Source organism: Leopardus geoffroyi, chromosome A2, assembly GCF_018350155.1.
Source record: "Leopardus geoffroyi isolate Oge1 chromosome A2, O.geoffroyi_Oge1_pat1.0, whole genome shotgun sequence".
Taxonomy (NCBI): Eukaryota; Metazoa; Chordata; class Mammalia; order Carnivora; family Felidae; genus Leopardus; species Leopardus geoffroyi.
Window position 1 is genome coordinate 77,483,563 of NC_059331.1, and position 24,196 is coordinate 77,507,758.

Below are 24,196 nucleotides of genomic sequence, written 5' to 3' on the forward strand. Positions count from 1 at the left end.
CAGGGTTTCGTGAGTTCGAGCCCCACATCGGGCTTTGTGCTGACAGAGCAAAGCCTGCTTGGGATTCTCTCTCTCCCTCTCTCTTTGCCCCTCCCTCACTCGCTCTCACACACTCTCTCTCCCTCTCTCTCAAAAATAAATATATAAACTTTTTTAAAAACTATATATTTTCTATGTATATAGTCCAAACAAGTTTTTTTCTTTTGATATTGAGCTCATTTAGAATGCTCCATCTTTAAAAACTCATTTAAAATTTTTTTTTATATTTATTTATTTTTGAGAGACAGAGTGAGACAAAGTGAGACTGAGGGAGGGGTGGAGAGAGAGGGAGACACAGGATTGGAAACAGGCTCCAGGCTCTGAGCTGTCAGCACAGAGCCTGACGTGGGGCTCGAACCCACAGACTGTGAGATCATGACCTGAGCTGAAGTTGGAACGCTCAACTGACTGAGCGACCCAGGCACCCCTTTAAAAACTCATTTTAAACATAGATTTATAATCAGGCTGTTCACTTTTTATTTATTTATTTTTGTTTGTGTTTGGAAAAGTGGTCAGAATTCTGTTAAAGATCACTTGCTGTACATCTTGCTAAAATTTTAGAGAAAAATATCAACTCAGCCTTATAAATGTATCAAAATTAGGGTTTTTTTTGTTCAAAATAACACAATTTTTGCATTAGATTTTAAGTAGAACATACCTCTATAGACCTGTACACAGTGATCATTTCTATAAACTCAGGTAAATTAAAGCTGCATGTTTAAGCTAGAGATAATCTGTCATTCATTGTATTTGATCTTAACTGTGATCCATGATTATTATCATTTCAAATACGATTTCTACAAGCCACAATAATCTCATTGCTTCACTCCTCTGAATCAGTGTTTCTAAAATAGATCAGCCTGTTTCTGAAACTTTTATTATTATTTTTTTTAATGTTTATTTATTCTTGAGACAGAGACAGAGCGTGAGCGGGGTAGGGGCAGAGAGAGAGGGAGACACAGAATCCAAAGCAGGCTCCAGGCTCCGGGCTGTCAGCACAGAGCCCGACACGGGGCTCGAACCCACAAACCGTGAGATCATGACCTGAGCCGAAGTCAGATGCTTAGCTGACTGAGCCACCAGGCACCCCTAAAATAGATCAGCCTGTTTCTGAACCTTTTAGGTGACCCTTTTTTTTTTTTTTTTTTTAATCTGGTCACATATAATAACACTGATTATTGAGTACTAAATTTGCGTTTTAAAAACTTTGTTGATGTATTCACTAAAAGTGGTTTTTGAAGACCTTTATTGACGAATGCATTAATGATTAAACTTCTTCATTTATTCAGTGCCACCATACACTGTGATCGATGCAGCTCATGGGAATCGAGGTCAGTCAGAAATTGATTTTTTCTTACGATACTCCTTCCCGACTCACCTGCCCACAGAGACTGTTGGGGCACACTTACCCCGACTAAACAGGGGTACACCAGTCCCCCACTAGAGCACTGTTAGCAAATCTGATATGAAGGAACAGCAGCATAACATCAGCAGGTCCTGGACATTGCTAAATCACCTGGATAATCTTCACCGTTTTGCGCATTGTAGAGGTAAGCTATTTACTTTATAAATCAAGCCTTAAAAATAAATCTTAGTCGTTCTCTTTCATTGGCTAAGAAGTTAAAAAAAAAAAAAGATTAAAAAAAAATCGAATGGAAAGAGAATGAGTGTCTCAAGTCCAAAGAAATAGTCCATGCAGAAAATGTTTGCATAGAATTACATTGGTGGGTAAATTCTGCCTTGCAGTCCCGGCTTACAGCAACCTCCTGAGCCCACTTTCAGGAAGCAAGGCTACGCATAGCCTGTGGAAACAAAGGGGAAATGAAACGTTCATACGAATGAATTCTCCTTTGGTCTACATTATCTCTGTGTTTTACAAACAGGATTTCATAGTTTGGGTTACTCACGTCTACTCATCCTAGGTGTGCATGGGGTAAAAACTTAATTTTGTACCTCATTACTCTCCACTTGGATTTGTTTAGAAACTGTAAGTACAGTTTATTGAGCACTTACTATGTACAAGAGACTAGTATTCCTTTGCATGCATCCTTTAATTTGTACAACTCTGTTGTACTGTTTCTATTTCACATGAAGGAACTAAAATGAAGACACGGCAAGTAATTTTCCCTGGGCTACACAGCTGGTGAGTAGCAGATTTGGGACTAGCACACAAATCTGTCTCGTTCTAAAGCTAATACTTTTTAAACCACTCCACTGCACTCCTTTGCTAGCTACAGGTACCCTACTGAATGATCCTCTAATCCATTACCTGAATAAAGATGCCGTTAGTTTATAGGGCAATCCAAAAAAACTTCTGTAATGTGGCAACTTCCTAACTTCCAATTTTGATGAGTGTTTACTCCACTAAGTCAACCTTATAACCATAATCACAAACTGCTAAAGCCGGAAGTACTTCTAAGCTCAAGAATGACATCCCCAGGCACCTGGGTGGCTCAGTCAGTTAAGCATCTGACTTGATTTCAGCCAAGGTCTTGATCTCAGGGTCATGAGTTCAAGCCCCATGTTGGGCTAAGAATGACATTCTTAGACTCGCTAAGCTGATGGACGAAGGAGGTAGGACCTCTGATTTTCACCCTAGCAATGTATTTTCTCCACAAAAATCTCCGCCTGTCCTCCACACTACCTGATTTTACCATAGGGGTTCGAATGTTGAGAACAACATGTTTATCAAGATCTGGAATAAGGCAGAGAAGGCAAGCTGATCATATTTGCATATGACGCCAGTAGGATGGAGAGATCGTATGCAGGTGAGGAGTTCAGAATTCGAAACTGTATCCACAAACTAGAACCAACAAGATGTAGTCTGGCAAAAATATGTGTAACCCTGCTTTAGGGTCAAAACTCAATTATATAAATATAAATGGGGAGCCTAGCTGGGCCATAGTTTGTGTAAAATGCCCAAGTTTGTTGTTGGCCCCTTGCTCGATAGTAGCCAAGATTTTGATGTGGCTGCAATGAAAATAAACACATTTTAAAGTCACAGTAATAGACATATCTTGACAAGATCAAGGTAGATTGTGGTTGCATAATCTCCATGCTGACCTGACTCCATCTGGGATCTTATGTCCCCTTTTTGACTAGAGAAGCATTGACAAATTTTGTGTCTGAGGAATAAAGGGAACTGGAGGAATCTAGCCTGAAGTAGAGTCTGATGGAACATGAGAGCTACCGTCAAATATGTTAAGGGCTGTTCAGTGGGAGGGTTTGTGTTGCTACAGAAGGCAGATCTCAGTCCACTGGGTAGTTACTAAAGAAAGGCTGCATCTAGTTTTGTAAGCAAAACTAACACTTGGAGACATCCAACCATGTAACAAACTCCCTTGAAAAGCTACCAGTTGCCAATATCTGGAAATGTGCACACAAAAGCTAAGTCAACATCCTTGGGGATGGACTAGGAGAGATCTCTGCACAGGGCTAGTATGTGGATGTCTTGATATTCCAAGACATCTTTCAACCTTAAAGTTTCTATGCTCTTCCTTTGTGGGCCCCATCTTACTTAATGGTGGAACCATAGAGTTCAGTCAGATACTATGCTTCGGTCAAGGTTCTTAGGAAGAGTCTGATGTCCCAAGAGCATGAGAAATACATGGCATCAGTCTTGAATGGAGTGTCCTGTTTACCATTATCGGTCAGACAAAGAAAGGGTCCTGTGCCTCACATACTTCTCTTGAAGCTTATGAAACTCCCTGGCCTTAGGTAGGAAAGGAAGAGGATGTATGGGAAGGCTTAGGTAGAAAATCAGGACCAGTGTGCTGGCTGCTTCTAGTCACTGATCATGCCTACATACCTGGGGCAAAGGGTCCCTAAGTACTTAATGCCCCCAAGGGATAATTCTTGTTTTCCACCATTTTCCCCTTTCTATGAAGCCATCCTTCTGGTATTTTTTCTTAATTATTTCCCCTGAATTGTTTTAATCAGACATAGTCACTATTTGTGTTATTCTGTTGATTCAAGATTTAATCCAAATTATTTTCTTTGAAAGAAACTAATGACCATACCTCATCCTGGACATCAAGTTCTTCTTCAATCAGCTCTGCTTCCATTAATTCAAGAGGATCTTTACAGTCTTGGATGAGCGTAATCTTGACCAAGAGAACAGAGAATATTTATTGGAACGATAATGACATCAGCCCACCCGCCCACCTGATACCCCACAGAAAATTATCTGAGGCTTTGCTGGTGTTTCTCATCTATGATCTACATACTGCAAAATCCTTCACAGCTTTCTTGTTCTTCTGCATTTCCCACCTTAGAATTTTTCCCCATACTATTTTTTCACATTCAAGTGTGAACTGGCACCCTTCTCCACTGTCTCACCTCCTTTTCAGCTCTCTTCTCCAAACTCTGAAGTGTGTACCTCTTAAGAGTCACCTTGTCTGCCTAAATGACTCAGAACTCAGTTGTGTTTTTCTTTCAATGGCTCAGCTGAGAGCACTTAGTACACCCTCGAGTATACAGCGAATGCCCAGCGGAGGGCTTGTGACTGATGACAATGAACAGTCCCCCGCTGAACTGGATGGAGATTTTACTGGAGGTGGAAGACCAGAGTGTATGGACCCAGTTGGTTTTGGGGGAAAGTTCTGCTTTTTAGCAGTAACGTGCAATTTAACCTTCCACACAGAGGAAACCAATAGCAATTTGGGCTTTGTTTTATGTGTGAAGAAGGATATTTCTAAAGCAACTCCAAATGCATACCCAGACAAGAGTGATGTTTCAAAGTGCTTTTCAGCTACTTTCCACCTCAGACATAAATAACCCAATTCTCTTTGCTCGTGCAGAAATGCATCAGGGACTTGTTGTCCCCTGTTGCGGATGGTCATGACATAATGGAAAAGTTAGAGGCTGGGTGTAACCACAAGTTGAGGCTATCCTGGGATAATCCCTGTGATGGTTAAGTAAAGGGACAGGGAGAGGGTCATATCACTGCATCCGCAATCTCCATAATATGCAAGTTACACTTCCTGAAGGAAAGGAAAGTACCACAGGCAAGAGTTATCATCATTTGCTAGACATCTACCACATATGGGACTTTGTGCTAGACACTGAAGTCACATAGAAGTAGAAGGTTCCAGGTATAATGGGTCACCAGTAGCGCTCATCCTCCTATCCAGTGACCTGGTAGGTGTATGATAGAAGCACTCATTTATATGCAGTCTAACATTTGTTCAGGGTCAAAAAACCCATCTCAGCCACTCTCAATGCCTCCCTGATGGCAGACAAGATGGAGTCTAGCCCTGGGAGGGGCATGCTTGGTTAGTGGTTTCTGTGATACTCCTGGCCTGAGAGCTTGAATCAGAAGTAGGGTATAAACAAATAACAAAATAACCATTTTCAGGCTGAGAAAGAATTTGACACCTCAGGTCTAGATACTTTTAAGTGAGGTGCTTTTTTTGCTTTGTTTTGTTTGTTTGTTTTTTAGATGTTTTGGATGATCCTGCTTTGGTTTTGTTACCTGTGAGTTAGAGGATTTTAAGTTAGAAAGTAGAGGAAAGTTTATGACTTTTCTAAGATGAGCATCTTTCACGTAGCTTGCTTTCATTTTCTTCTTTTTTTTTGTTTTTTTTGAGATTTGTGATTTTACTACCTTTTTTTTTTTTTTTTTTTTTGTATGTAAGATCCATACCTTGGTATTTAGTGCTAATATCCACCCCCCACCCCCCAGCATTAAGAGGCCTCTCCACTAACAAGAGCTACAAAGAATAATGCACTGTTGTTTTCTAAGCTAGTTTTACTTCAAACATTAACTTCCAATATACAATAAAAACTTGCTCATCTGAATTTTAGAAAAGAAGGAAGCAATTAAAAATATAGTACATTGTGTCACTGGAATAATTACTATTGTTGTTATTTTATAAGTGTTTGTTTTAATTTTTCAAATTCACTGTCAGAGGGTCCATGAGAGAAGACGTTCTTGGGCCAGGCCCAGTGACTCAGCCCAGTGACCCAGCCCGGAATGCTTGGCTGTCCGGGGTATGTGTCAGGATAGTTGACAAAATAAGGAAGCTCATGGGAAACCAGGGTCTATTCTATTTTCTGGGAAATTATTAACTCTGGGCTGACTCATGACTTTTCTTTTTTTCTTTTTCAAAGATCACTTATGACCTAAAGGATTCTATTTAAAGACATTTATCACTGAGGTTTTCCAGATGGCTGAAAATTTAAATTATATATACAATTGTGCATTTGTATACCCATATCACAGAAAATTCAAGATTCGCCATCTATATTCTAAAAAGGCATTATTACGGTGAATGCCTACTTTTATTAGTAAGCTCACACGTTGTAAAATAAGAATGCACCAGGTACTACCAGGTGCTTTCCTATAAACTATTTTATTTAGTCATCCTATTAACCCCGTGAGGTAAATGTTTTTACTCCCATTTTACTGATGAAAAAACTGAGGCCCTGAGAAATCAGGCAGATGGCCCCAAATCCTACTAGACTGTGATGCAAGTGTAGATTTGTGAAAATCTTTTGCTCTTTACAGAAATCATGGTAGTTTAGGAAAGATACTTATGTAGAAAGCTTAAATGTTTACCGTTTCTAAAATGGAATCTTGAACCTCTTGGGATTTAACCTGGTTCTGTAGATGGAGGACAGCATCATGGACCGTCAAAAAGAATATGTCCTTTCTAATGTTATCGTTAAAGAAACCACATTTCTCCAGTTTTTCTATCACATGATCTTCAAAAGAAAGAGATGATGTTCAGTCTCTAGCAAAACACATGTTCGTAACATCAACCAATACTAAATTTTGTCAGCCCCTCCTTTTCATTTTGTTCCCCTCATTTTCAAAATGTGACCCTGCTCTAAATGACTGAGTTTCTTTTCCAGAAGCACAGGGAATGGTTATGCCATAACTGGTTGTGGTAGACAGCCTCGGCTCACAAGCACGTGGTTTTGCTAGGGTACCCGTCCTGCCATGATGAGCCTGGCTGTTAATGACTCACAGCTGTGCCTTTCTCTGAAGAACTTTCCTTGGTCACTGGTTTACACCCCAACCTTGGGTGGCCTACAGCCTTTTACTGACTGATATGAGGGTAAAAAGGCTGGCCTCCTTACCTCAAGGAGGGGTAAACTTCTGATGATTTTCCTGCTTTGTGTTCCTTTCAAACTCAGGCTAAGGTAGACTTCTAAAACAATGTCTTTGTCCAGCCTCTTCCCCTGCCCTATGCTGCCTCCAGCAGTCCTGCATGAATTTCTCATGTATACTCTCAATAAGTCACTTGCCCAAGAATCTTTATCTCAGGGCCTATTTCTAGAGAACTCAGTCTGAGCACTAGCATTTTCCTATACACATACACTCGTACATAGAGAGACACAGACTCAGACCCTAGAGGAGCCTCTGCTTCTAAAGAACCTAAGTCATCCCCATGGTAAATTTTCTCCATTGGCCCTATACTGTTATCAGGACATACATTTCCACGGATTACCAGCTCTACTGCACAGATTGGAAGTAATATTTTTCCAGGTTTCAAAAAGGCCCTCCGAGTGATTGCATAATGGGTAGAGTTTTTGTTTGTGGCACTGAAAAATTTTGGAAATTGATAGCTGTAATGGCTGTGCGACATTGTGACTGTACTTAGTGCCACTGACTTAATTGTCCACATGAGCATGACCAAAATGGCAAATTTTATGCTATACATCTTTTACCACAATAAAAAATAGTTTGAAAAAAAGGCTCTTTGGACATCATGGACCCACACTCCCAAGGTAGAAGAAAGGGCTCAGCAGAAAGTCTTATAGGTAGATATGTTTGTGCATGCATTTACCTTGAAGCGATGCAAAGTACACTTTTACATCAATTCTTTGAAATTCTTTGACAATCTAAAAATTTAAAAAAGAATTTGTAACAGTGAGTGACTTCATCTGCCCATAATTCAGTAGCATTCAATTACTCACTCAGGAGAAACTTGAACACTTCCATGGTTAATCAGGACTTTAAGGAAAGTTGATTACTGGAGGAAAGTTCATTATTGGAAAACCACAGAAGTTTTCAACCTACAGTGATGGTATGATTAGGGATGAAAAGACCATCTCAAGAGGTGGTAAATCCAGTGCACAACAGCACAGGGCTCAACAGCACAGAGGCAATTAAAGAATGTTTGCGGAAGAAAGGAAAGAGGGGCATACAGGAGGCTTCCTAACATAGTCCCTGCTGATTAGAGACAAGAGCATACATTTGTATCTTGCAATGGAAGATACAGGCATATGGATATGTGGCCACCGGATTCTAAATGTAAAACTGACCTAAAAAGGTCTCTGTATTTTGACCGTATCAATGTGAATATCCTGATTGTGATTTCTGTTCTATGGCATTGCAAGATGTTCCCAGGGGGAGAAACTGGATAAGGGTTTCATAGGATCTCTCTGCATTATTTCTTAAAACTCCATGTGAATCCACAATTATCTCAAAATAAAAAATTTAATTAAAAAACTCAAGATACAGCCAAAGGCAATATTGAGAAATAAGAACAAAGCTGGAGGTATCATAATCCAGGATTTTGAGATATGCTACGAATCTGTAGTAATCAAAACAGTATGGTACAGGCACAAAAATAGGCATATAGATGAATGGAACAAGATAGAGAGCCCAGAAATAACCCCACACTTAAATGGTCATTTTTTTAAATGTTTGTTTGTTTTTGAGAGAGAGAGAGAGAGAGAGCAAGTGGGGGAGGGGCAGAGAGAAGAGGGAGACACAGAATCTGAAACAGGCTCCAGGCTCTGAGCTGTCAGCACAGAGCCCGACACGGGGCTCGAACCCACAGACCGCGAGATCATGACCTGAGCTGAAGTCGGACGCTTAACCAACTCAACCACCCAGGTTACCCACACACTTATGTGGTCAGTTAACCTATGGCAAAAGAGGCAAGAATATACAATGGGGAAGACAGTCTCTTCAACAAATGTTGTTGGGAAAACTGGACAGCTACATGCAAAAGAATGAAACTGGACTCCTACCTTACACCATACACACAGAAAAACTCAAAACCCAGCAACCTACTCAATGGGAGAAGATATTCATAAATAATACACCCAGTAAAGGGTTAATATCCAAAATAGAGAAAGAACTTATACAACTCAATACCCAAAACCCCAAATAATCTGATTAAAAATGGGCAGAGGACCGGAATAGATGTTTTTCCAAAGAAGACCTACAAATGGCCAACAGACACATGAAAAGATGCTCAACATCACTCATCATGGGAAATGCAAATCAAAACCACAATGAGATTTCACCTTCCACCTGTCAGAATGGTTAATATCAAAAAGACAAAAATTAACAAGCATTGGAAAAACTGTGGAGGAAAAGGAACCCTTGTGTACTGTTGACGGTGATATAAATTGGTGCAGGCAGCTACTGTGAAAAACAGTATAGAGGTTCCTAAAAAAATGAAAAATAGAAATAACAAATGATCTGATAATTCCACTACTGGGTATTTACCCAAAGAAAATGAAAACACTAGTTCAAAAAGATATACGCACCCCTCTGTTTATTGAACATTATTTACAATAGCCAAGATATGGAAGCAACCCAAGGGTCCATCAGTAGATGAATGGGTAAAGAAGTGGTGTATACACACACACACACACACACACACACAAGAATATTACTCAGCCATAAAAAAAAATGAGATCTTGCCATTTGCAACAACATAGATGGACAAAGAGACACGTGAAAAGATGCTCAACATCACTCATAATGCTAAGTGAAATAAGTCAGAGAAAGACAAATACCATACGATTTCACTCATACATGGAATTTAAGAAACAAAGCAAATGAGCCAACAAACAAAAAAACCCCAGAGTCTTAAATACAGAGAACAAACTGGTGGGTTGCCAGAGGGGAGAAGGGTGAATAAAGAAAATTAAGAGTACCCTTATTGTGGTGAGCACTGAATAATGTATAGAATTTGTTGAATCATTATATTATTCATCTGAAACTAATGTTATACTGTATGTTAATTATATTTCAGTAAAAATGTAAAAATTAAAAACAAAAAATCAAGACATGAGAACTATGGGCAATAATAAAAGAGAACTTCACATTTTAAGGGAAAAAAAATCAAGACCTCTGTTTGGAGATATAAATAAATAGGCGTGGGTGTGGGAAATATCCTGGCATTAGATAAGTTAGTACTCTCCCCAAAAGTAATTCATTAAACCCTTTGCCCAATACAATCTACAATGGATCTGAACCAAAGACGAGAGTAAAGTGCACAGTAAAGAATAAGATTTATGTTTTCATTTATGTTCTCGAATGAGCATTATAATAGCCAGGTTTTCTAAAAGAACTGGAATAGAACCTGTCAGTGTGTGTGTGTGTGTGTGTGTGTGTGTGTGTGTGTGTGTGTGTTTAGAGAGAGCACAAGCAAGGAAGAGGGACAGTGGGGACAGAAAGAGAATCCCAAGTAGGCTCCACACTCAACATGGAGCCCAATGTGGAGCTTGATCCCACGACCCTGGGAATCACAACCTGAGCCAAAATCAAGACTCAGATGCTCAACTGAGCCACCAGGCGCCCTGCAACTGTCAGCATATTCTTGAACTCTTCTGTCAAGTATAATCACTTTTTCTGCCTAACCTGCCTACTACCCACCCCGTGGAATCATTTCCTGCCCTTGCAGAGGCAGCCAGGAAGCCCCAACTAGGCTAAACCTCAGTTAGGGTTTCATTTCCAAAGTTTTTAAATAGACTTTAAACATTTTTAAATTTTAATTCCAGTGTAGTTAACATATCAGTTCCAGGTGTACAAAATAGGGATTCAGCAGTTCCATATATGCCTCAGTGCTCATCAAGAGAAGTGTACTCTTAATCCCCTTCACCTATTGGGGTCATTTCCATGTTATTACATCTGATTGTCAGTACCTTGACCCTGCTTTTCTCTCCGACCCTCTTACTACAACCTGCAGCTTCACCTAAACTTGACATTTGGAGTCAAGTTGACCCTAATTAGTCTGTTTTGGAGCACTTCACATGGTTGTCTTTATTTTATTTTATTTTTTTAATGTTTGTTTATTTTTGAGAGAGAGAGAGAGACAGAGTGTGAGCGGGGGAAGGGCAGAGAGAGAGGGAGACATGGAATCAGAGGCAGGCTCTAGGCTCTGAGCTGTCAGCACAGAGGCCGACGCGGGGCTCAAACTCATGAACTGTGAGATCATGACCTGAGCTGAAGTTGGTCCCATGACCCAGGAGCCCCCATTTTTTCTTCTTTTAAATATTCCATTTTCTATACTCAAAAAAATAAAACCTAATAAATATTAATATTTGCTGAGATACTTCTAAACATTCTTTACTTATATATACACAGTATATATATATATATATATATATATATATATATATATTATATATTAGCTTTTTTATTAGCTACATATATAATATGTCCATATATATAAACCTATTTAATCTTCATAACAACCCCATGAAGTAGGTACCATCATTACCCCCATATTGCAGATTAAGAAACTGAGGTACGGACAGATTAAGCAACTTGTCCATGGACACACTGTGAGTAAGTGGGAGAGCCGGGGTTCAACCACATGTCTGGCCTCGCAGTCTATGCTTTAAAATACTACACTCTGTTGCAAAAGCATTCCTCTAGAAAAATTACAGATCCGACAATCACCCTTTTGCAAGACCAGGTACCCCGTATCATGGTACTATGGCCAAAGCTCCAAATCTGTCATTCAAAGCACCAAAACCTTACCATTCGCAATGATCTCACTCCAACAACATCCAAGAAAGACACAGCTCCACAATCAAGCACGAGGCTGTGGATTGGCACTTTGGGAACATTCACTTTGACCGGAAGCTCAGAGTTCCAATCCACTTGAATCTCTATTTCCTTGGTTGGGATATCAAGGTCTTCTGGGTCTTCAACATCTTCATCAGGCTCAAAAGCATCATTTGATGAACCCGCATCCCTTATAATGCCATTCTAAACAAAGAAAACACTGCCAACTTAGTTGCCAATGACCAGGGACACCTTGCAATAATGCATCTCAAATTACTTAAAAGTCCTATACACTTTTCCTTGACGAGCAAAACATCAAAGGGATGAACTCTTAAGGAATGAGATTTACCTCAGTCCAAACTGTGATGTTCCCTAAGAAGAAAAATGGAAGAGCAGAGGAGCCAGGAAACTCTTGATTTCTGGAAGATTGTGGAACTTGGCCAAGAGATACATAGGCAGGAGAGTCTGAATAAAAGGTAATAGATCTAAAAGTTTACGAACTTAGCTGCCTTCTGTTGTGAGCATTTTTCTGGCATTGAATTAGCATTTATTTTGTTCCCTTCGGTAAAAATAAGGTTTATTTCCCGATGGGAAAAAGTATCACACTCTGTGTTTCCAGAGAGTTCTGCTGATTTTTTAATTTTCTCCCATTCCCTCTTGCCTACAAGAATAACTGTCGTCCAACATACATTGTCAACTGCCTGAACACATCTGGGTACCAAAGTGAATAAATCTAATTCTCAACTGTCTAACTGCTTTCATTTTCACATGAGAAGGAAAGGGATTTAACAAGAAAAAGAAAGATGTCGCCTCACCTTTGTTGCCCTTAATTGTCCTTTTTTGATGAGTTTCTGTATTGTCCTCAGTGCTTTCAGTCTCTTATTATACACTCTAATGGCATCAAATCCAACCTTTGGAAAGAAATGTCAAGTTACTTAAAACATCTGGTTCCTAATGCTCATTAACGGTAATTGTTATCTGGAAAGGCGATTTCCCAAGTGGTATTATTCCTTGAGACATCCTGCCAGAAAAGAAATTCTGAGGTCTGGTGGGGGTCTCCAGTATCACCCCTACCCCACCTAGCCAGAGACTCAGGGAAGACAGTCTCATATTAAAGGCTCTAAAAGAGCAAAATACAAACAAACAAACAAACAAACAAACAAAGGAAAAAAAAAAACCACACAGAATAACCTCTTTAGCTTTAAGTCTGTGTTAACAAATTTCCTTGACATCACAGAGCCCTTTTGCTATTGCAAAATCTATGACCATTCCCTTGAACCAGTTTGCTCTGGAACTCACTTAAGAAAAACACTGATGTAGGGGCAAACCTCAGCTTCAAAGCTTGGCATGCCATTCTAGGCCAGAATTTCCGGCTTACATATTCCACTTATACTTTCTACCCTTTACTCCAATTGGGCAAACACCCTCCCTGCCCAAATACACGTACTTACCTCTGACTCTCAGCTCACATAGTTTCCAAACACCTGACATAATTTTTCTTATGTGATTAGCCCAACCCACATGGATTTCTCCCGTCTCTGAACTCTTCACATTTACTGTCTAAACTACTGTTTTGGTCTTCCATAGTTATTGCTACCTGGATTTTAACGTATGGTATTTCTGGGTTCTTTCCTATTGCCAAACAGATTGTAAGTTACTTGGATGTTATAATTCTTAAAGCCCCATACAAAGGGAATAGGGTGTAGGGTCTTGTCCAGTTTGAGGCAATAAATACCCGTAGAATGAATGAAGTCTCAAAGGAGGTTAGAAACCAAATTTCTAGGGATAAAATACTCACTGTGGACTTGATACATTTTTTAAAACCATCAACGTTGCCGTAAAAAATAGGACTGGAAAATCTAAGAATCTTCACTCCTTCAGGTTCTTCAATCTGGCATTAAGAAAACAAAATGTGTGAAGTTAAATAATTTCAGCCTTCAAATATTTAATTAAATTTCTGGCTTTTCGGCTAGGAGCCAAGTTACAATTACTCAGAGGGGCTGGACGACAGCACTCGCTTCTCCCTGAACAGGGGCTGTCTCCACTTAGGAGGCAATAGGTTATTCAAACTACTGAAACTTTACAGTCCCATAGAAGATCAAGTTGGGAAGGGCCTTCGTAAGCAATTATTCAACACTCTGATTTTCAGATGGAGAAACTGAGGCTGAGAATGAGGACGTGATTTCCCTCAGGTTCATACCACGGAACCCCAATTTGTTCTTTGGCTAACATTCTTAAAAAAAAAAAAAAAAAAAAAAAGGAGTGTTGGGGGCACCAAGGTGGCTCAGTGGGTTAAGCATCTGACTCTTGATTTCAGCTTAGGTCATGATCTCACTGTTTGTGAGTTCGAGCCCTGCATCAGGCTCTGTGCCAGGGAGCCTGCTTGGGACTCTCTCTCTCTCTCTCTCTCTCTCTCTCTTTCCCTCTCTTTTTGCCCCTCCCCCTCTCGCTCACTCTCTCAAAATAAATATATAAACTTAGAAAAAAAGAAGGAACAAGAAAAAAGGTAGTAAACTGAGGGGATGTGCAAGAATGGAGGCCAACAATGTCGGTTGCTTGTTCTCACCCTGACACATGGTGGCCAGACCAAAAGTAGAGCTTGCGAAACCCTAGACTTTCCTAGTCTTTAGGAATCATAGCAATTTCAGTCCGAGCCCCTGAGGTGAGAAAACAGGTGTTGGGAGGCTGAGTGATGTGGACAGAGTCTCCCCAAAGTGGAGCCTGGAACTGCAAACCCCCAAACTCAGCCCATGATTCCCTGAGCCAAAAGATTCTCTACCATCATTGTTTAGCTCTTGGCAGTGCCGAGAAAGATGTGGAAATAAATTAAGTAGCAGCTAATGGAATTCCAGATTCTGTGTCCAACATTTTTTTACGCTAAATTGGTTTTTTTCTTGATTTTCTTTCTCTGCTTTTTCATCGCCGTTTCCCCTGGTGACCGCTAAGCTACTTCAAGGAACACAAACCTATAAGTGGGATGTGTCTTTTCTTTATGTTTTCACTTCCAATATTATATGTCATTTCTTCCAATTCCAAGATTGGAGCAAAATGTCTAATCAGAGAGCTTAAAAGTCTTGTGTTAGCATTAAATGAAGATAATCTTACAGGGATTTCAGATGATTTCATGGGGGGTAAGGATTACATAGCAGAGAAATAGAATTTTGATGCAACTTCTGGAAGTAATCAAACTGCTTATTTTTTAAAATTCCTTTTACAATGGTTTTACATTAAAAGGACATTCAGGGGTGCCTGGGTGGCTCAGTCAGTTAAGCGTCCAACTTCAGCTCAGGCCATGATCTCATGGGTTCGTGAGTTTGAGTCCCACATCGGGCTTTCTGCTGTCAGCACAAAGCTGGCTTCAGATCCTCTGTCCCCCTGTCCCCATCCCCCGCCCCTTCCCATGCTCTCTCTCAAAAATAAATAAACATTAAAAAGCAAACAAACATTCAAACTAGCATGGACACAATTCATACAAACCATGGATATCAGAGAGCACATTAGGTCAAAGTTTTCATGACACCCCCAGTGAACTTCTAAACTTTCCTGGAAGAAGCCTCCCCCTTTAGCTATCTTGTACCTAACACACTGAAAGAGAAATACGCTACCCCCTGAAAATCCAGGCTAGCAACCCAAGGGCAGCAACTGTCTCACAAAGGCACTTACATTTTTGTAATTCTTGGTACTTTTGTAAATGTCTGTGCTAGGAATGCTTCCAAGGCTGTTCCATGAGGGACTAAAAGAAGAAAAATTAGATCAGGATTTTGTGGAACAGGCATACTTTGGAATAAAAAATGACAAGACATCACAGATACGAAAGAGCCCATCATTCTCGGCTCTTTATTGCATTGTGTGTCCTTGTTACAGATCACATCTTCCTGCAGCTAATTCTGAAATGAACAGCTGGTGTTTGCGTGGGCCCTTGGAGAAGGAGGATTTTCCTGAGGGCTGAGAGAAGTCATGAACATCCCACTCCCCTATGTACAACACTTTAGAGGCCAAGCAAAGAGCTTTCACACATGTTAAGTTTTATCTAGGAGCCGCCAAACTTCTGGAAGGTCAGCAGTACTGTCCTCATTTTTATGGTTGAGTAAGCTGAGGTTCAGATAAGGCCAAAAAGGCCCCGGAGGTAAGGTTAGGTTAGGTTATCTTTAACCCAGGGGTCCTCAGTGCCTGGCACAGTGCCTGGAACTTACTTGGGAGTTAGAACAACTGTCTGATGAAATATGGCGAGTCTGCGGTGATCAGATAAGTCTCAATTTCTAGAAATGGGAGCCTGGGAGAGCCAGCAGTACATCCTTCCCATCAACCAGACTGTTCACTTCCTGTTCCTGGTACCATCAAAAACTTCCGTGATTCTTCAGGTGTGACTAGGGACAGGTGCTAAACATAATTCCTGAAGAAAGAGTGTCTGTTTGTGTGCCCTCTGGATCAGCCATATAATTACTGGAAATGAAATACTGCGGAGGATACAATTTTTGGTTGGCGAAAAGCCTAGTTACGAAATCAGTGGCCAAAACGTACCACTGCTTTCTCCTCAGCTTACTGGGCTGTGCCAAATTTTCACAGTGTTCATAAGCTATAGAGCCTCTCTCTACAAACCTTTCTCTCCCAACCACACCCACGCAAGGCAAAGCACACACTGTGGCATACAGACCATGAGAAGAAACATCTTCCAAGGACAGGTTCTGAGTTACTTTCCAGCAGCAAATTGGGTACTTTGGGAGCTCGTGAACTCTCCTGGGCCCTTGGGGAACCAGTTAAGAGTGCTGAGGTGGTGAACATAAGCTTTGGGGAAGACTCCAACGTGCCAGAGTAGGGAAGAAGTAAGAGAAGGAGAATTGGCTAGTGGAACAACAAGGGTGGGCTTATGCTAAGCTGAAGGTGTCTCAGCTGATGTTTTTCCAGATTCTTTTAACCTTCATGGTCCAAGCACAGGCAGAGAAGAGGCCAGAACTCTGGGAAGATCACAGAAGTTTTGAGGAGGAAACCAGGCTCTGTTTGCCTCTCTGTTCAGACAATTTCATAAACACAGGAGAGCACATACCAAAAGCCTCTTAAGAGTCAAAACAAAGGGTGCCTGGGTGGCTCAGTCGGTTAAGTGTCCAACTTCGGCTCAGGTCATGATCTCATGGCTCGAGAGTTTGAGCCCCACATCGGACCCTATGCTGACAGCTCAGAGCCTGGAGCCTGCTTTGGGTTCTCTGTCTCCCTCTTTCTCTCTTTGCCCCTCCCCAACTTGTGCGTTCTCTCTCTCTCTCTCTCTCTCTCTCAAAAATAAACATTAAAAAAAAAAAGAGTCAAAACAAAACCAACAAAAAACCATACACCTTCCGGCTCTCTCACAGATTGTTTTCCATGACATCAAGCCATGTCTTTGCTCTTTTCACTCGGTATATGACCTAATTACGTCTATTTCATATAATCATGTGGTTTCTTGGGTACGTTTTCTTTGGCAGATCTGAATGAATTCGGGCTACAGTCAATGCTTTTAAAATCTCCTGTTCTGAGTTATTAGCTTCAGGAGAAAATGAGCTGTAATACACTTAGTGGCTATCTTGTCCCAGGCCGGCATGTGCCCCACAGACTGCATCTCATTTGCAGAAGGAACCACAGAGCCACGTCAGTCCTTACTGAGTCACGCATCTTTTATTCTTACTGTGACCGGAAGGAGAGGGCAGCAGTAGAGCATGTGACTAAATGCACAGATTTTGGGGTGAGATACATCCGGGTTCAAGCCCTGACTCTGCAACTTACTAGCTGTGTGATCTTGGGGAAGGTTCTTAACCTTTCGGAGCTTTGATATTCTTTTCTGTAGAATGAGAATTAAAAAACCTATTCATGGGATTGTCCCAAAGACTAAATATGATAATGTGTGCCAAGCACTATAGGCTTAATTCATAGAAGCCCTCAATACATAGTAACTATTACGAAAGGGAGTGGTTTCCCTATATTTTATTAAAATGGTATAAGAAATCTCAGGGTGTAGGGAGCCAGGGTGGCTCAGTCAGTTAAGCATCCGACTCTTGGTTTCTGCTCAGGTCATGATCTCACAGTTCGTGACTTTGAGCCCCACATCAGGCTCCGTGCTGTCGGATCGGAGCCTGGGAGCCTCTCTCTCCCTCTCTCTCTGGCCCTCCCCCGCTTGTACTCTTTCTCAAATAAATAAACTTAAAAAAAAAAAAAAAGAGAAATCTCAGGGCATGTTGTCTTCTTTTTGGGAAATCTGGGTCTCACATTACTCACAATTGAACTCTCAGGACCACAGTCAGTAATCCAAACATGAGCCCAGCTAGTAAACCGAGGTCCAGCCCCAGAATGATGGACGCTATGCACGTAAACACCCAGATAACCTAGGACAAAACAGAAACGGAAAGAACCTCGTTAATCTGTCAGGGACCATCAGGTGAGACACTACCTGTAAAAACAAGATCAATTGTCCATGAACAAATTCCGCTTTTTAAAAATATTCTCACTTCATTTCATGTTTCAATGGAAGTAGAAACTGATGTTTCCAACAAAGACCAATTGTCCCATTTCAATGTTTTATTTTTAATTTAAGTTTTGAATAGGGAATGTATTAACGTGGTTCAAAATGGAAGTAATATTAAAAAGGCGTACAGTAGAAAACCTTGCTTCCGACCCTCTCCCCTCTTCACCCGTCCAACACCCTCACTTGTGTTCACATTTCCATCTGTCTGTGTGCATGTACATGTGCACACTTTTCACCAGTAGCTTTGCAAGTACAAGCAAATATGACTGCATAGCATTATTTTATGTTCCCACATTTCTTAAAGATTTTATTTATTTTTTTAATTTTTAGAAAATGTTTATTTATTTATTTTGAGAGAGAGAGAGAGAGAGAGCACAAACAGGGTAGGGGCAGAGAGAGAGGGAGAGAACCCCAAGCAGGCTCAGTGCTGTCAAGGCAGAGCCCAGCGTGGGGCTGTATCCCACAAACCATTGAGATCATGACCTGAGCCGAAATCAAGAGTCGGAGGCTCAGGGTGCCTGGGTGGCTCAGTTGGTTAAGCATCCATCTTCAGCTCAGGTCATGATCTCACGGTCTGGGAGTTCAAGTTCTGTGTCAGGCTCTGTGCTAACAGCTCAGAGCCTGGAGCCTGTCAGATTCTGTGTCTCCTTCTCCCTCCCTCTGTTTCTCTCTCTCTGCCCCAACCCCATTTGGGCTCTCTCTCTCTCTAAAAAATAAATAAACATTAAAAAAAAGAGTTGGAGGTTCAACCGACTGAGCCACCCAGGCACCCAGTTAGTTTCTGGCTTTTATGGTTCCTCAGAACAGTTCTGAAGGTTACTTTGGTCAGAGTTAAACTCAATAAGGGTTTTGTATTTTGGTTTTTCTTTGTTTGAGTTTCGTTTGTCCTTCTATATTACAGAGGGGTTTATTTTTATTTTTTTAATTTATTTTTATTTTTTCATTTTTATTATTTTTTTTTTAGAAAGCTCATTTCTTTTTATTATTTTTTGTAATGTGTTTATTTGGTCTGGTGTTTAATGTGTTTATGTGGGATTCTTCCTAGATGGAAATACATCTTCCCAGGGATACAGGACCTTCCCAAAGCTTGATTCACCTGGCAGGCTTTGGCTTATCCATCCGATTCTAATTTCCGCTCTGGGAGTCCCAAGGCGCAGGTGAGATTGAGGAGAGAAGGGGACATAGTGATGCGGCAGGAAGCACATAAGAAACAAACATTTCAGACAAAAATGGGCAGCCAGTGACTTACGGCATCGATCTTATTCTGTCTCCACAGACGAGGAATGTCACACACCTGCATAAACATCCCTTTCAGGTTGGCGATTACAACAGCTGCCAAGACCGACTGTCAAGAGGGACAGGGAAGGCTGTGTTATTCAGGGGAATGGTCTTCCATGTGAGGATCTGTAAATCTCCTGTTACTTCTCTGGTGACAGAGCAGTGAAGAGAAATTATGCAATCGGGCTGTTGGGAAGCAGGGTTATACCTTCTGCAAGGGTTCCAGCAGCTTCCCCAGGGCAACAATGGCGACCATCACAATCCCAGCCGAGATGATGCCGGCAATCTGAAAGACACACACCTCCCATGAACGGGGTCCATCCCTCTCCCTCGTGTCTTCCAGCTTGCTGGATGTGTGCAGGAGAGCCTGGCCGTGGGTGCACCTCCCTGCCTCCCCCCTTCTGCTCAGTACCGTTGAGACAGATGAGAATTATTTCTTACAACTCTACACAACTGAAGGAAAAACGGGAAACGTATATATGGTAGCTATGGCAGGGAAATTAAAGAAAACGTGAAGCCTGAGCTTGCTAAGGGAAAGCCGGCTGGGCCTGGATGTATTACAGACCTATAGCCTTGGTGTCAGGTGGGGAGGCCACACTTGTAATTATTTGCCTTAGCGGGAAATATGGACCTCTCCCCTGCCGCAACAACAGATCATGAATGTTCTTGGACAATAAATTCCCAAGGCACACATCTAATTCCTCCACATTACTGAAGCAGTAGTCATAATAGCAGTTATTCTGATAACACATCGTACGGACGGCACCGATTTGCACAGAAGTCTCAGAGAAAATAAGTGTACCGGCCCTTCTGCAAATTCAAAATGCTACAGGAGCATAATGAGGAGTGGGACCATACCCCCTGCCTCCTCCAACAGTCCCGGGACTGGGCGCAGGCTCAAGAGTTTTGCCCCCCAGCAGCCCGAGTGATGACGGGACAACAGCAGGGGTTAAAGGACCTTCAGAAACGTTACCTTCGCTGGCAAAACAAAGCTCTCCTAAGATCCGTAAATAGTTAGGAGAGAGGCTGAGGGGGTGGGGCTATTCTCTGGTTTGGTTAGCTGACCAATGAACTCTCTGCTGAGACAGCTGGCACCTGGCCGAGGTGAAGACCAGAAGCTCTGAAACAAAGGAGAAAAGGAGACAGGGCACCAGAAGCAAAGCCACGAGAGAAGAAGCAACAGGGAAGATTGTACCGGGCGCAGGGGGCCGCCTGGTACTGGAGGTGTGAGCTGAAAGAGACAGATAAAGCCAACATACGTAGGAGATCTGAAAACCACAGGAAATTTCATAGCCGCCGTCTTTCCACCTGGCAGACTGATCATTCAGGTTCCCACCGTGGTTACCTCAGCCTGAGGCAACACCATGCAAATGATGGGCTGTGCACATCTGGATGCTTTGTACATTCAGAGCCCTCTGTTAGGCTCTTTGCTGCCCGTTAGCACCACGGCTCCAGGATGCCCATGCCTTGGTGGTTTTCCCTCACCTCTCTAAGCGTAGCAGCTGATGTCCTCCCTTCTTCCCTCCCTTCCTTCCTTTCTTCCATACAATCGCTTAGCCAACATTGTTGTCTATCATGAGCCACTTGCACCTTACCGTGGATGTAGGGCTCTGTGAATTGCTAAAGGAAAGGGAGATCTGGGGACAGAGATGACAGCCCATGTCGAGGGGAATGCCCACCCACTCGCCAAATATATGCAACACTAAGCCGCCAATTATGGGGACCGGGACGAATTTTGGTAGCTATATTAAAATCTGCGAGGGGTCCATTACATGCACTCACTCTATCAGGCTGGTTTGTGGGAGGTGCTGTACATTTTATATCTATGAGCACATTCAGTCGCTAGAAAATTAATTATTCTGTTACAAGTGAGAAGGTAATCGGAGCTGAGGGAAGTTTGCAATCAGAATTACTTTTTAGTGAGTCAGTAGGAGTCCGATGGGGGTGAAAGAAACAACAGGTTGCAATGTTCAGCTCTTCTACAATCTGAGGATGTGCTGCAGACAGTTAACGGTCACTAACCCTCATTATTCCATTCGTTCATTCAGGAAGTATTCGCCGGGGTGTTTCTTCTGCGTCAGGGCACAGTATATGCATCACAGGTACCAAGATGCTTTTCCTATCGTGAGGAGTTAATGACGGGAACACTAAGCGTTTACAGGTATGTGCCAGCACCTTACAAACGTGGCATGTGTTTGTTTTTTAAATCCTCACAACATCCCTATGAGGGGGATATGATTAATCCTCCCATTTTATAGATGCTGAAAACTGAGGTCCCAGCATCAGAGAAAACATGAGAAGCCACACAACGAGGGAAGAGCTGCCAGTGTGTGTGTTTGTGAGTCCCTGGATTGTAGTCCAGGCTATTAGACTTTTAACCCTGAACTTAGTATACATTTCAGTAATTAAAGAGCAAGTCACGTCTGTGCTTGCTTCGTTCTTCACTACTGAAATCCTGGCATCCTTCATTTCTAAATATAATACCTGCCAGTGTGTGACGGCAGGTGTCAGCTTACCAGAACACCATTACCCCCAGACCTCTGCCAAGGCATCACTTTACACGGGCATTCTTCCTGGGGTGGCTGGCCCGTGCCTCCTCGGAGGCTGGAGGGCAACAGCAGGAGAGTGGACCTCACCACTTGGGGACCTGCCCGCACCCGCATGCTGCCACGGGAGTCTGTCAATGCCCCGGCTCAGGTGAAAGCCGCAGGGACCCGCGTGCTGACAGCCGCCTGAACACGGGGGCAGCTCTGGAGTCCCCTCCGGCCTCTTCCCTGGGGACCTCAGAGCACGGCTCTGCCTCTTGGCAAGGGCTGCGCTGTCTTACCTGCTCCCTCAGAGCGAGAAGTGTTCGCATCCCCAAGCCCCCGAAAAAGGATATTCAATTATTAAAAGCAAAATTTTAGGGGCACCCGGGTGGCTAAGTCGGTTGAGCGTCCGACTTCGACTCAGGTTGACCTCACAGCTCATGAGTTCGAGCCCCACCTCCAGCTCACTACTGTCAGCACAGAGCCCACTTCAGATCCTCTCTTTGCCCTCCCCCACTTACACTCTCTCAAATATAAATAAACATTTTTTTTTTAAAGCAAAATTCTGAAAATTAAAATTAAATTTTGTTCCGCTGGAGCCAAGAAACTGGTAGAGGCTCATTCTTCCAAATCCGGCACAGAGATCCATTATAAATGGAAAGGGAGCATCATGTGTGCCTGGGGGGGACAAAGCTCCCCCTGGGCCACCGCAGGGAGTCACTAGTTTTCTCAGCCCATCTCTTTTATAAAACCCTGTCTGAAGACCGTTAAGGGTACTGCCTTTGGATTTGTTGTTCTCCTTTATAGCCTCATTACACTTTTTACTCTTAAATAATAGCTGTGTGTGGGGAGGGGAAAGCCCTCCAGGCATGGCAGAAACACCACCCCTGAGCCTGTCCCATGCCCCCATCCACCTATTTGGGCCTCTCTGACCCCATTTCCTGCTAGAAAAGAGAGCCTTTGAGAACGGCTCCTGAGCTTTCTGGCCTGTGGAAGGCAGGGTTATTCAGGGATTTGGGGTCACTTTGTGAAGGCGACAACTTAAACCCACGTTCTGAACTTCAGGAACACAGGTTGTACTCCAGAAGAAATGCCGAAATGTTATGACAACAATACTCTTGGCCAACAAACTTGTTCTGTGGGCCCAAAGGCCTCTGGAGGAAGTTCCTGATCCTTGTAAAGGAAATGTAGACAGACACTTTTGATTTTCCTGAAAATATAATACCTCCTAAGCCATGACGTGCTTTCACTAGGCCTTCTTTATCCCCAGATAACAAATAGATAAAAATCAGTATTTTTCATTACTGATTCCTTGTCAGTTGTTTTTGTCCCTGGACAAGCAGGTAAGTATAGCTCTCTGCCAGCTGAGCAGTGACACAAAGAGATTAATTTGAGAATTTGTGCTTTAGGGAACCATAAATGTGAAGAAGATTTGGGCGGGGAGCCGGATCAAGGAGGCACAAACCTATGTATCCAAGGTAATCCCCTTGCTGACTTCTCCTGCCAGCCTTCCTGAGAGCCACTTCCCCGGCTCATCCCTTGCAGGAGACACAAGCCACCACGCCGCTGTTCCATACCTGTGTCTTTCCCCCTGTGCTCTCCTGGACAGCGGTGCGGGACAAGGCGGTGGTGGCCACAAAACAAGAGAAGAATCCCGAGAAGATGTTGCTGATCCCAAAGGCAATGAATTCCTAAGGCAGAGACCGGGTGGCAGTGATGCGAACACATACAATCTTTGCAAGACCCTCGCCAACCGTGTAAGGAAGAATAATAAGAAAGCAAACTCCCCAGACCACCCTGTCTGGTAGCCCCAATTTAATCTTTCCCATTAAAAGTGCTTGGAGGTCTTGAAAGGCATTCAGGACTTGGGGCTCCACAGAGTCTAAGAGAGGCCTCACGGCTCTCAATCATTTTTAAGATTGCTAAGGAATAGTCACTGGTTAAAATGCTGACTTCCCTTCCTGGCGAGTGGTGTATCTGTAGCTCTCGCAGAAAACATTGTTCTGTTCGCACATAAAGCGTTTCTTCTGTGGTTGGATGTTTGCTGGGAAGCATATTATGACTAGGATGGCCATGATTCTGCCTGACCACTAATCATTG

At 42.4% G+C, this 24,196-nt stretch overlaps 1 protein-coding gene and 1 long non-coding RNA gene across 5 annotated transcripts in view; one reads left to right on the forward strand and one right to left on the reverse strand.

The window, feature by feature from the left end:
* Positions 1-1,142: 1,142 nt before the first annotated feature.
* The window catches only part of SLC26A4 (solute carrier family 26 member 4), a 52,857-nt gene continuing 29,803 nt past the window's right edge, over positions 1,143-24,196 (reverse strand). For 3 of the 4 annotated variants that reach the window (XM_045494449.1, XM_045494448.1, XM_045494447.1), the window contains exons 10-21: positions 23,674-23,787; positions 19,777-19,854; positions 19,540-19,635; positions 18,044-18,150; positions 15,464-15,533; positions 13,599-13,691; positions 12,616-12,711; positions 11,774-12,004; positions 7,833-7,887; positions 6,599-6,744; positions 4,059-4,142; positions 1,143-1,841 (exon numbers count right to left, since the gene is read on the reverse strand). In XM_045494449.1, coding sequence (XP_045350405.1) covers positions 1,818-1,841; positions 4,059-4,142; positions 6,599-6,744; positions 7,833-7,887; positions 11,774-12,004; positions 12,616-12,711; positions 13,599-13,691; positions 15,464-15,533; positions 18,044-18,150; positions 19,540-19,635; positions 19,777-19,854; positions 23,674-23,787 — 1,194 coding nt within the window. In that variant the 3' untranslated portion in view covers positions 1,143-1,817. Of the gene's footprint in view, positions 1,842-4,058; positions 4,143-6,598; positions 6,745-7,832; positions 7,888-11,773; positions 12,005-12,109; positions 12,266-12,615; positions 12,712-13,598; positions 13,692-15,463; positions 15,534-18,043; positions 18,151-19,539; positions 19,636-19,776; positions 19,855-23,673; positions 23,788-24,196 lie in introns of those variants that run through there. The other variant, XM_045494450.1, reaches the window with a different exon arrangement.
* Positions 20,548-21,992, forward strand: LOC123606294. The gene is made up of 2 exons (XR_006716218.1): positions 20,548-21,729; positions 21,827-21,992. It is a non-coding gene; the product is annotated as an uncharacterized LOC123606294 (long non-coding RNA).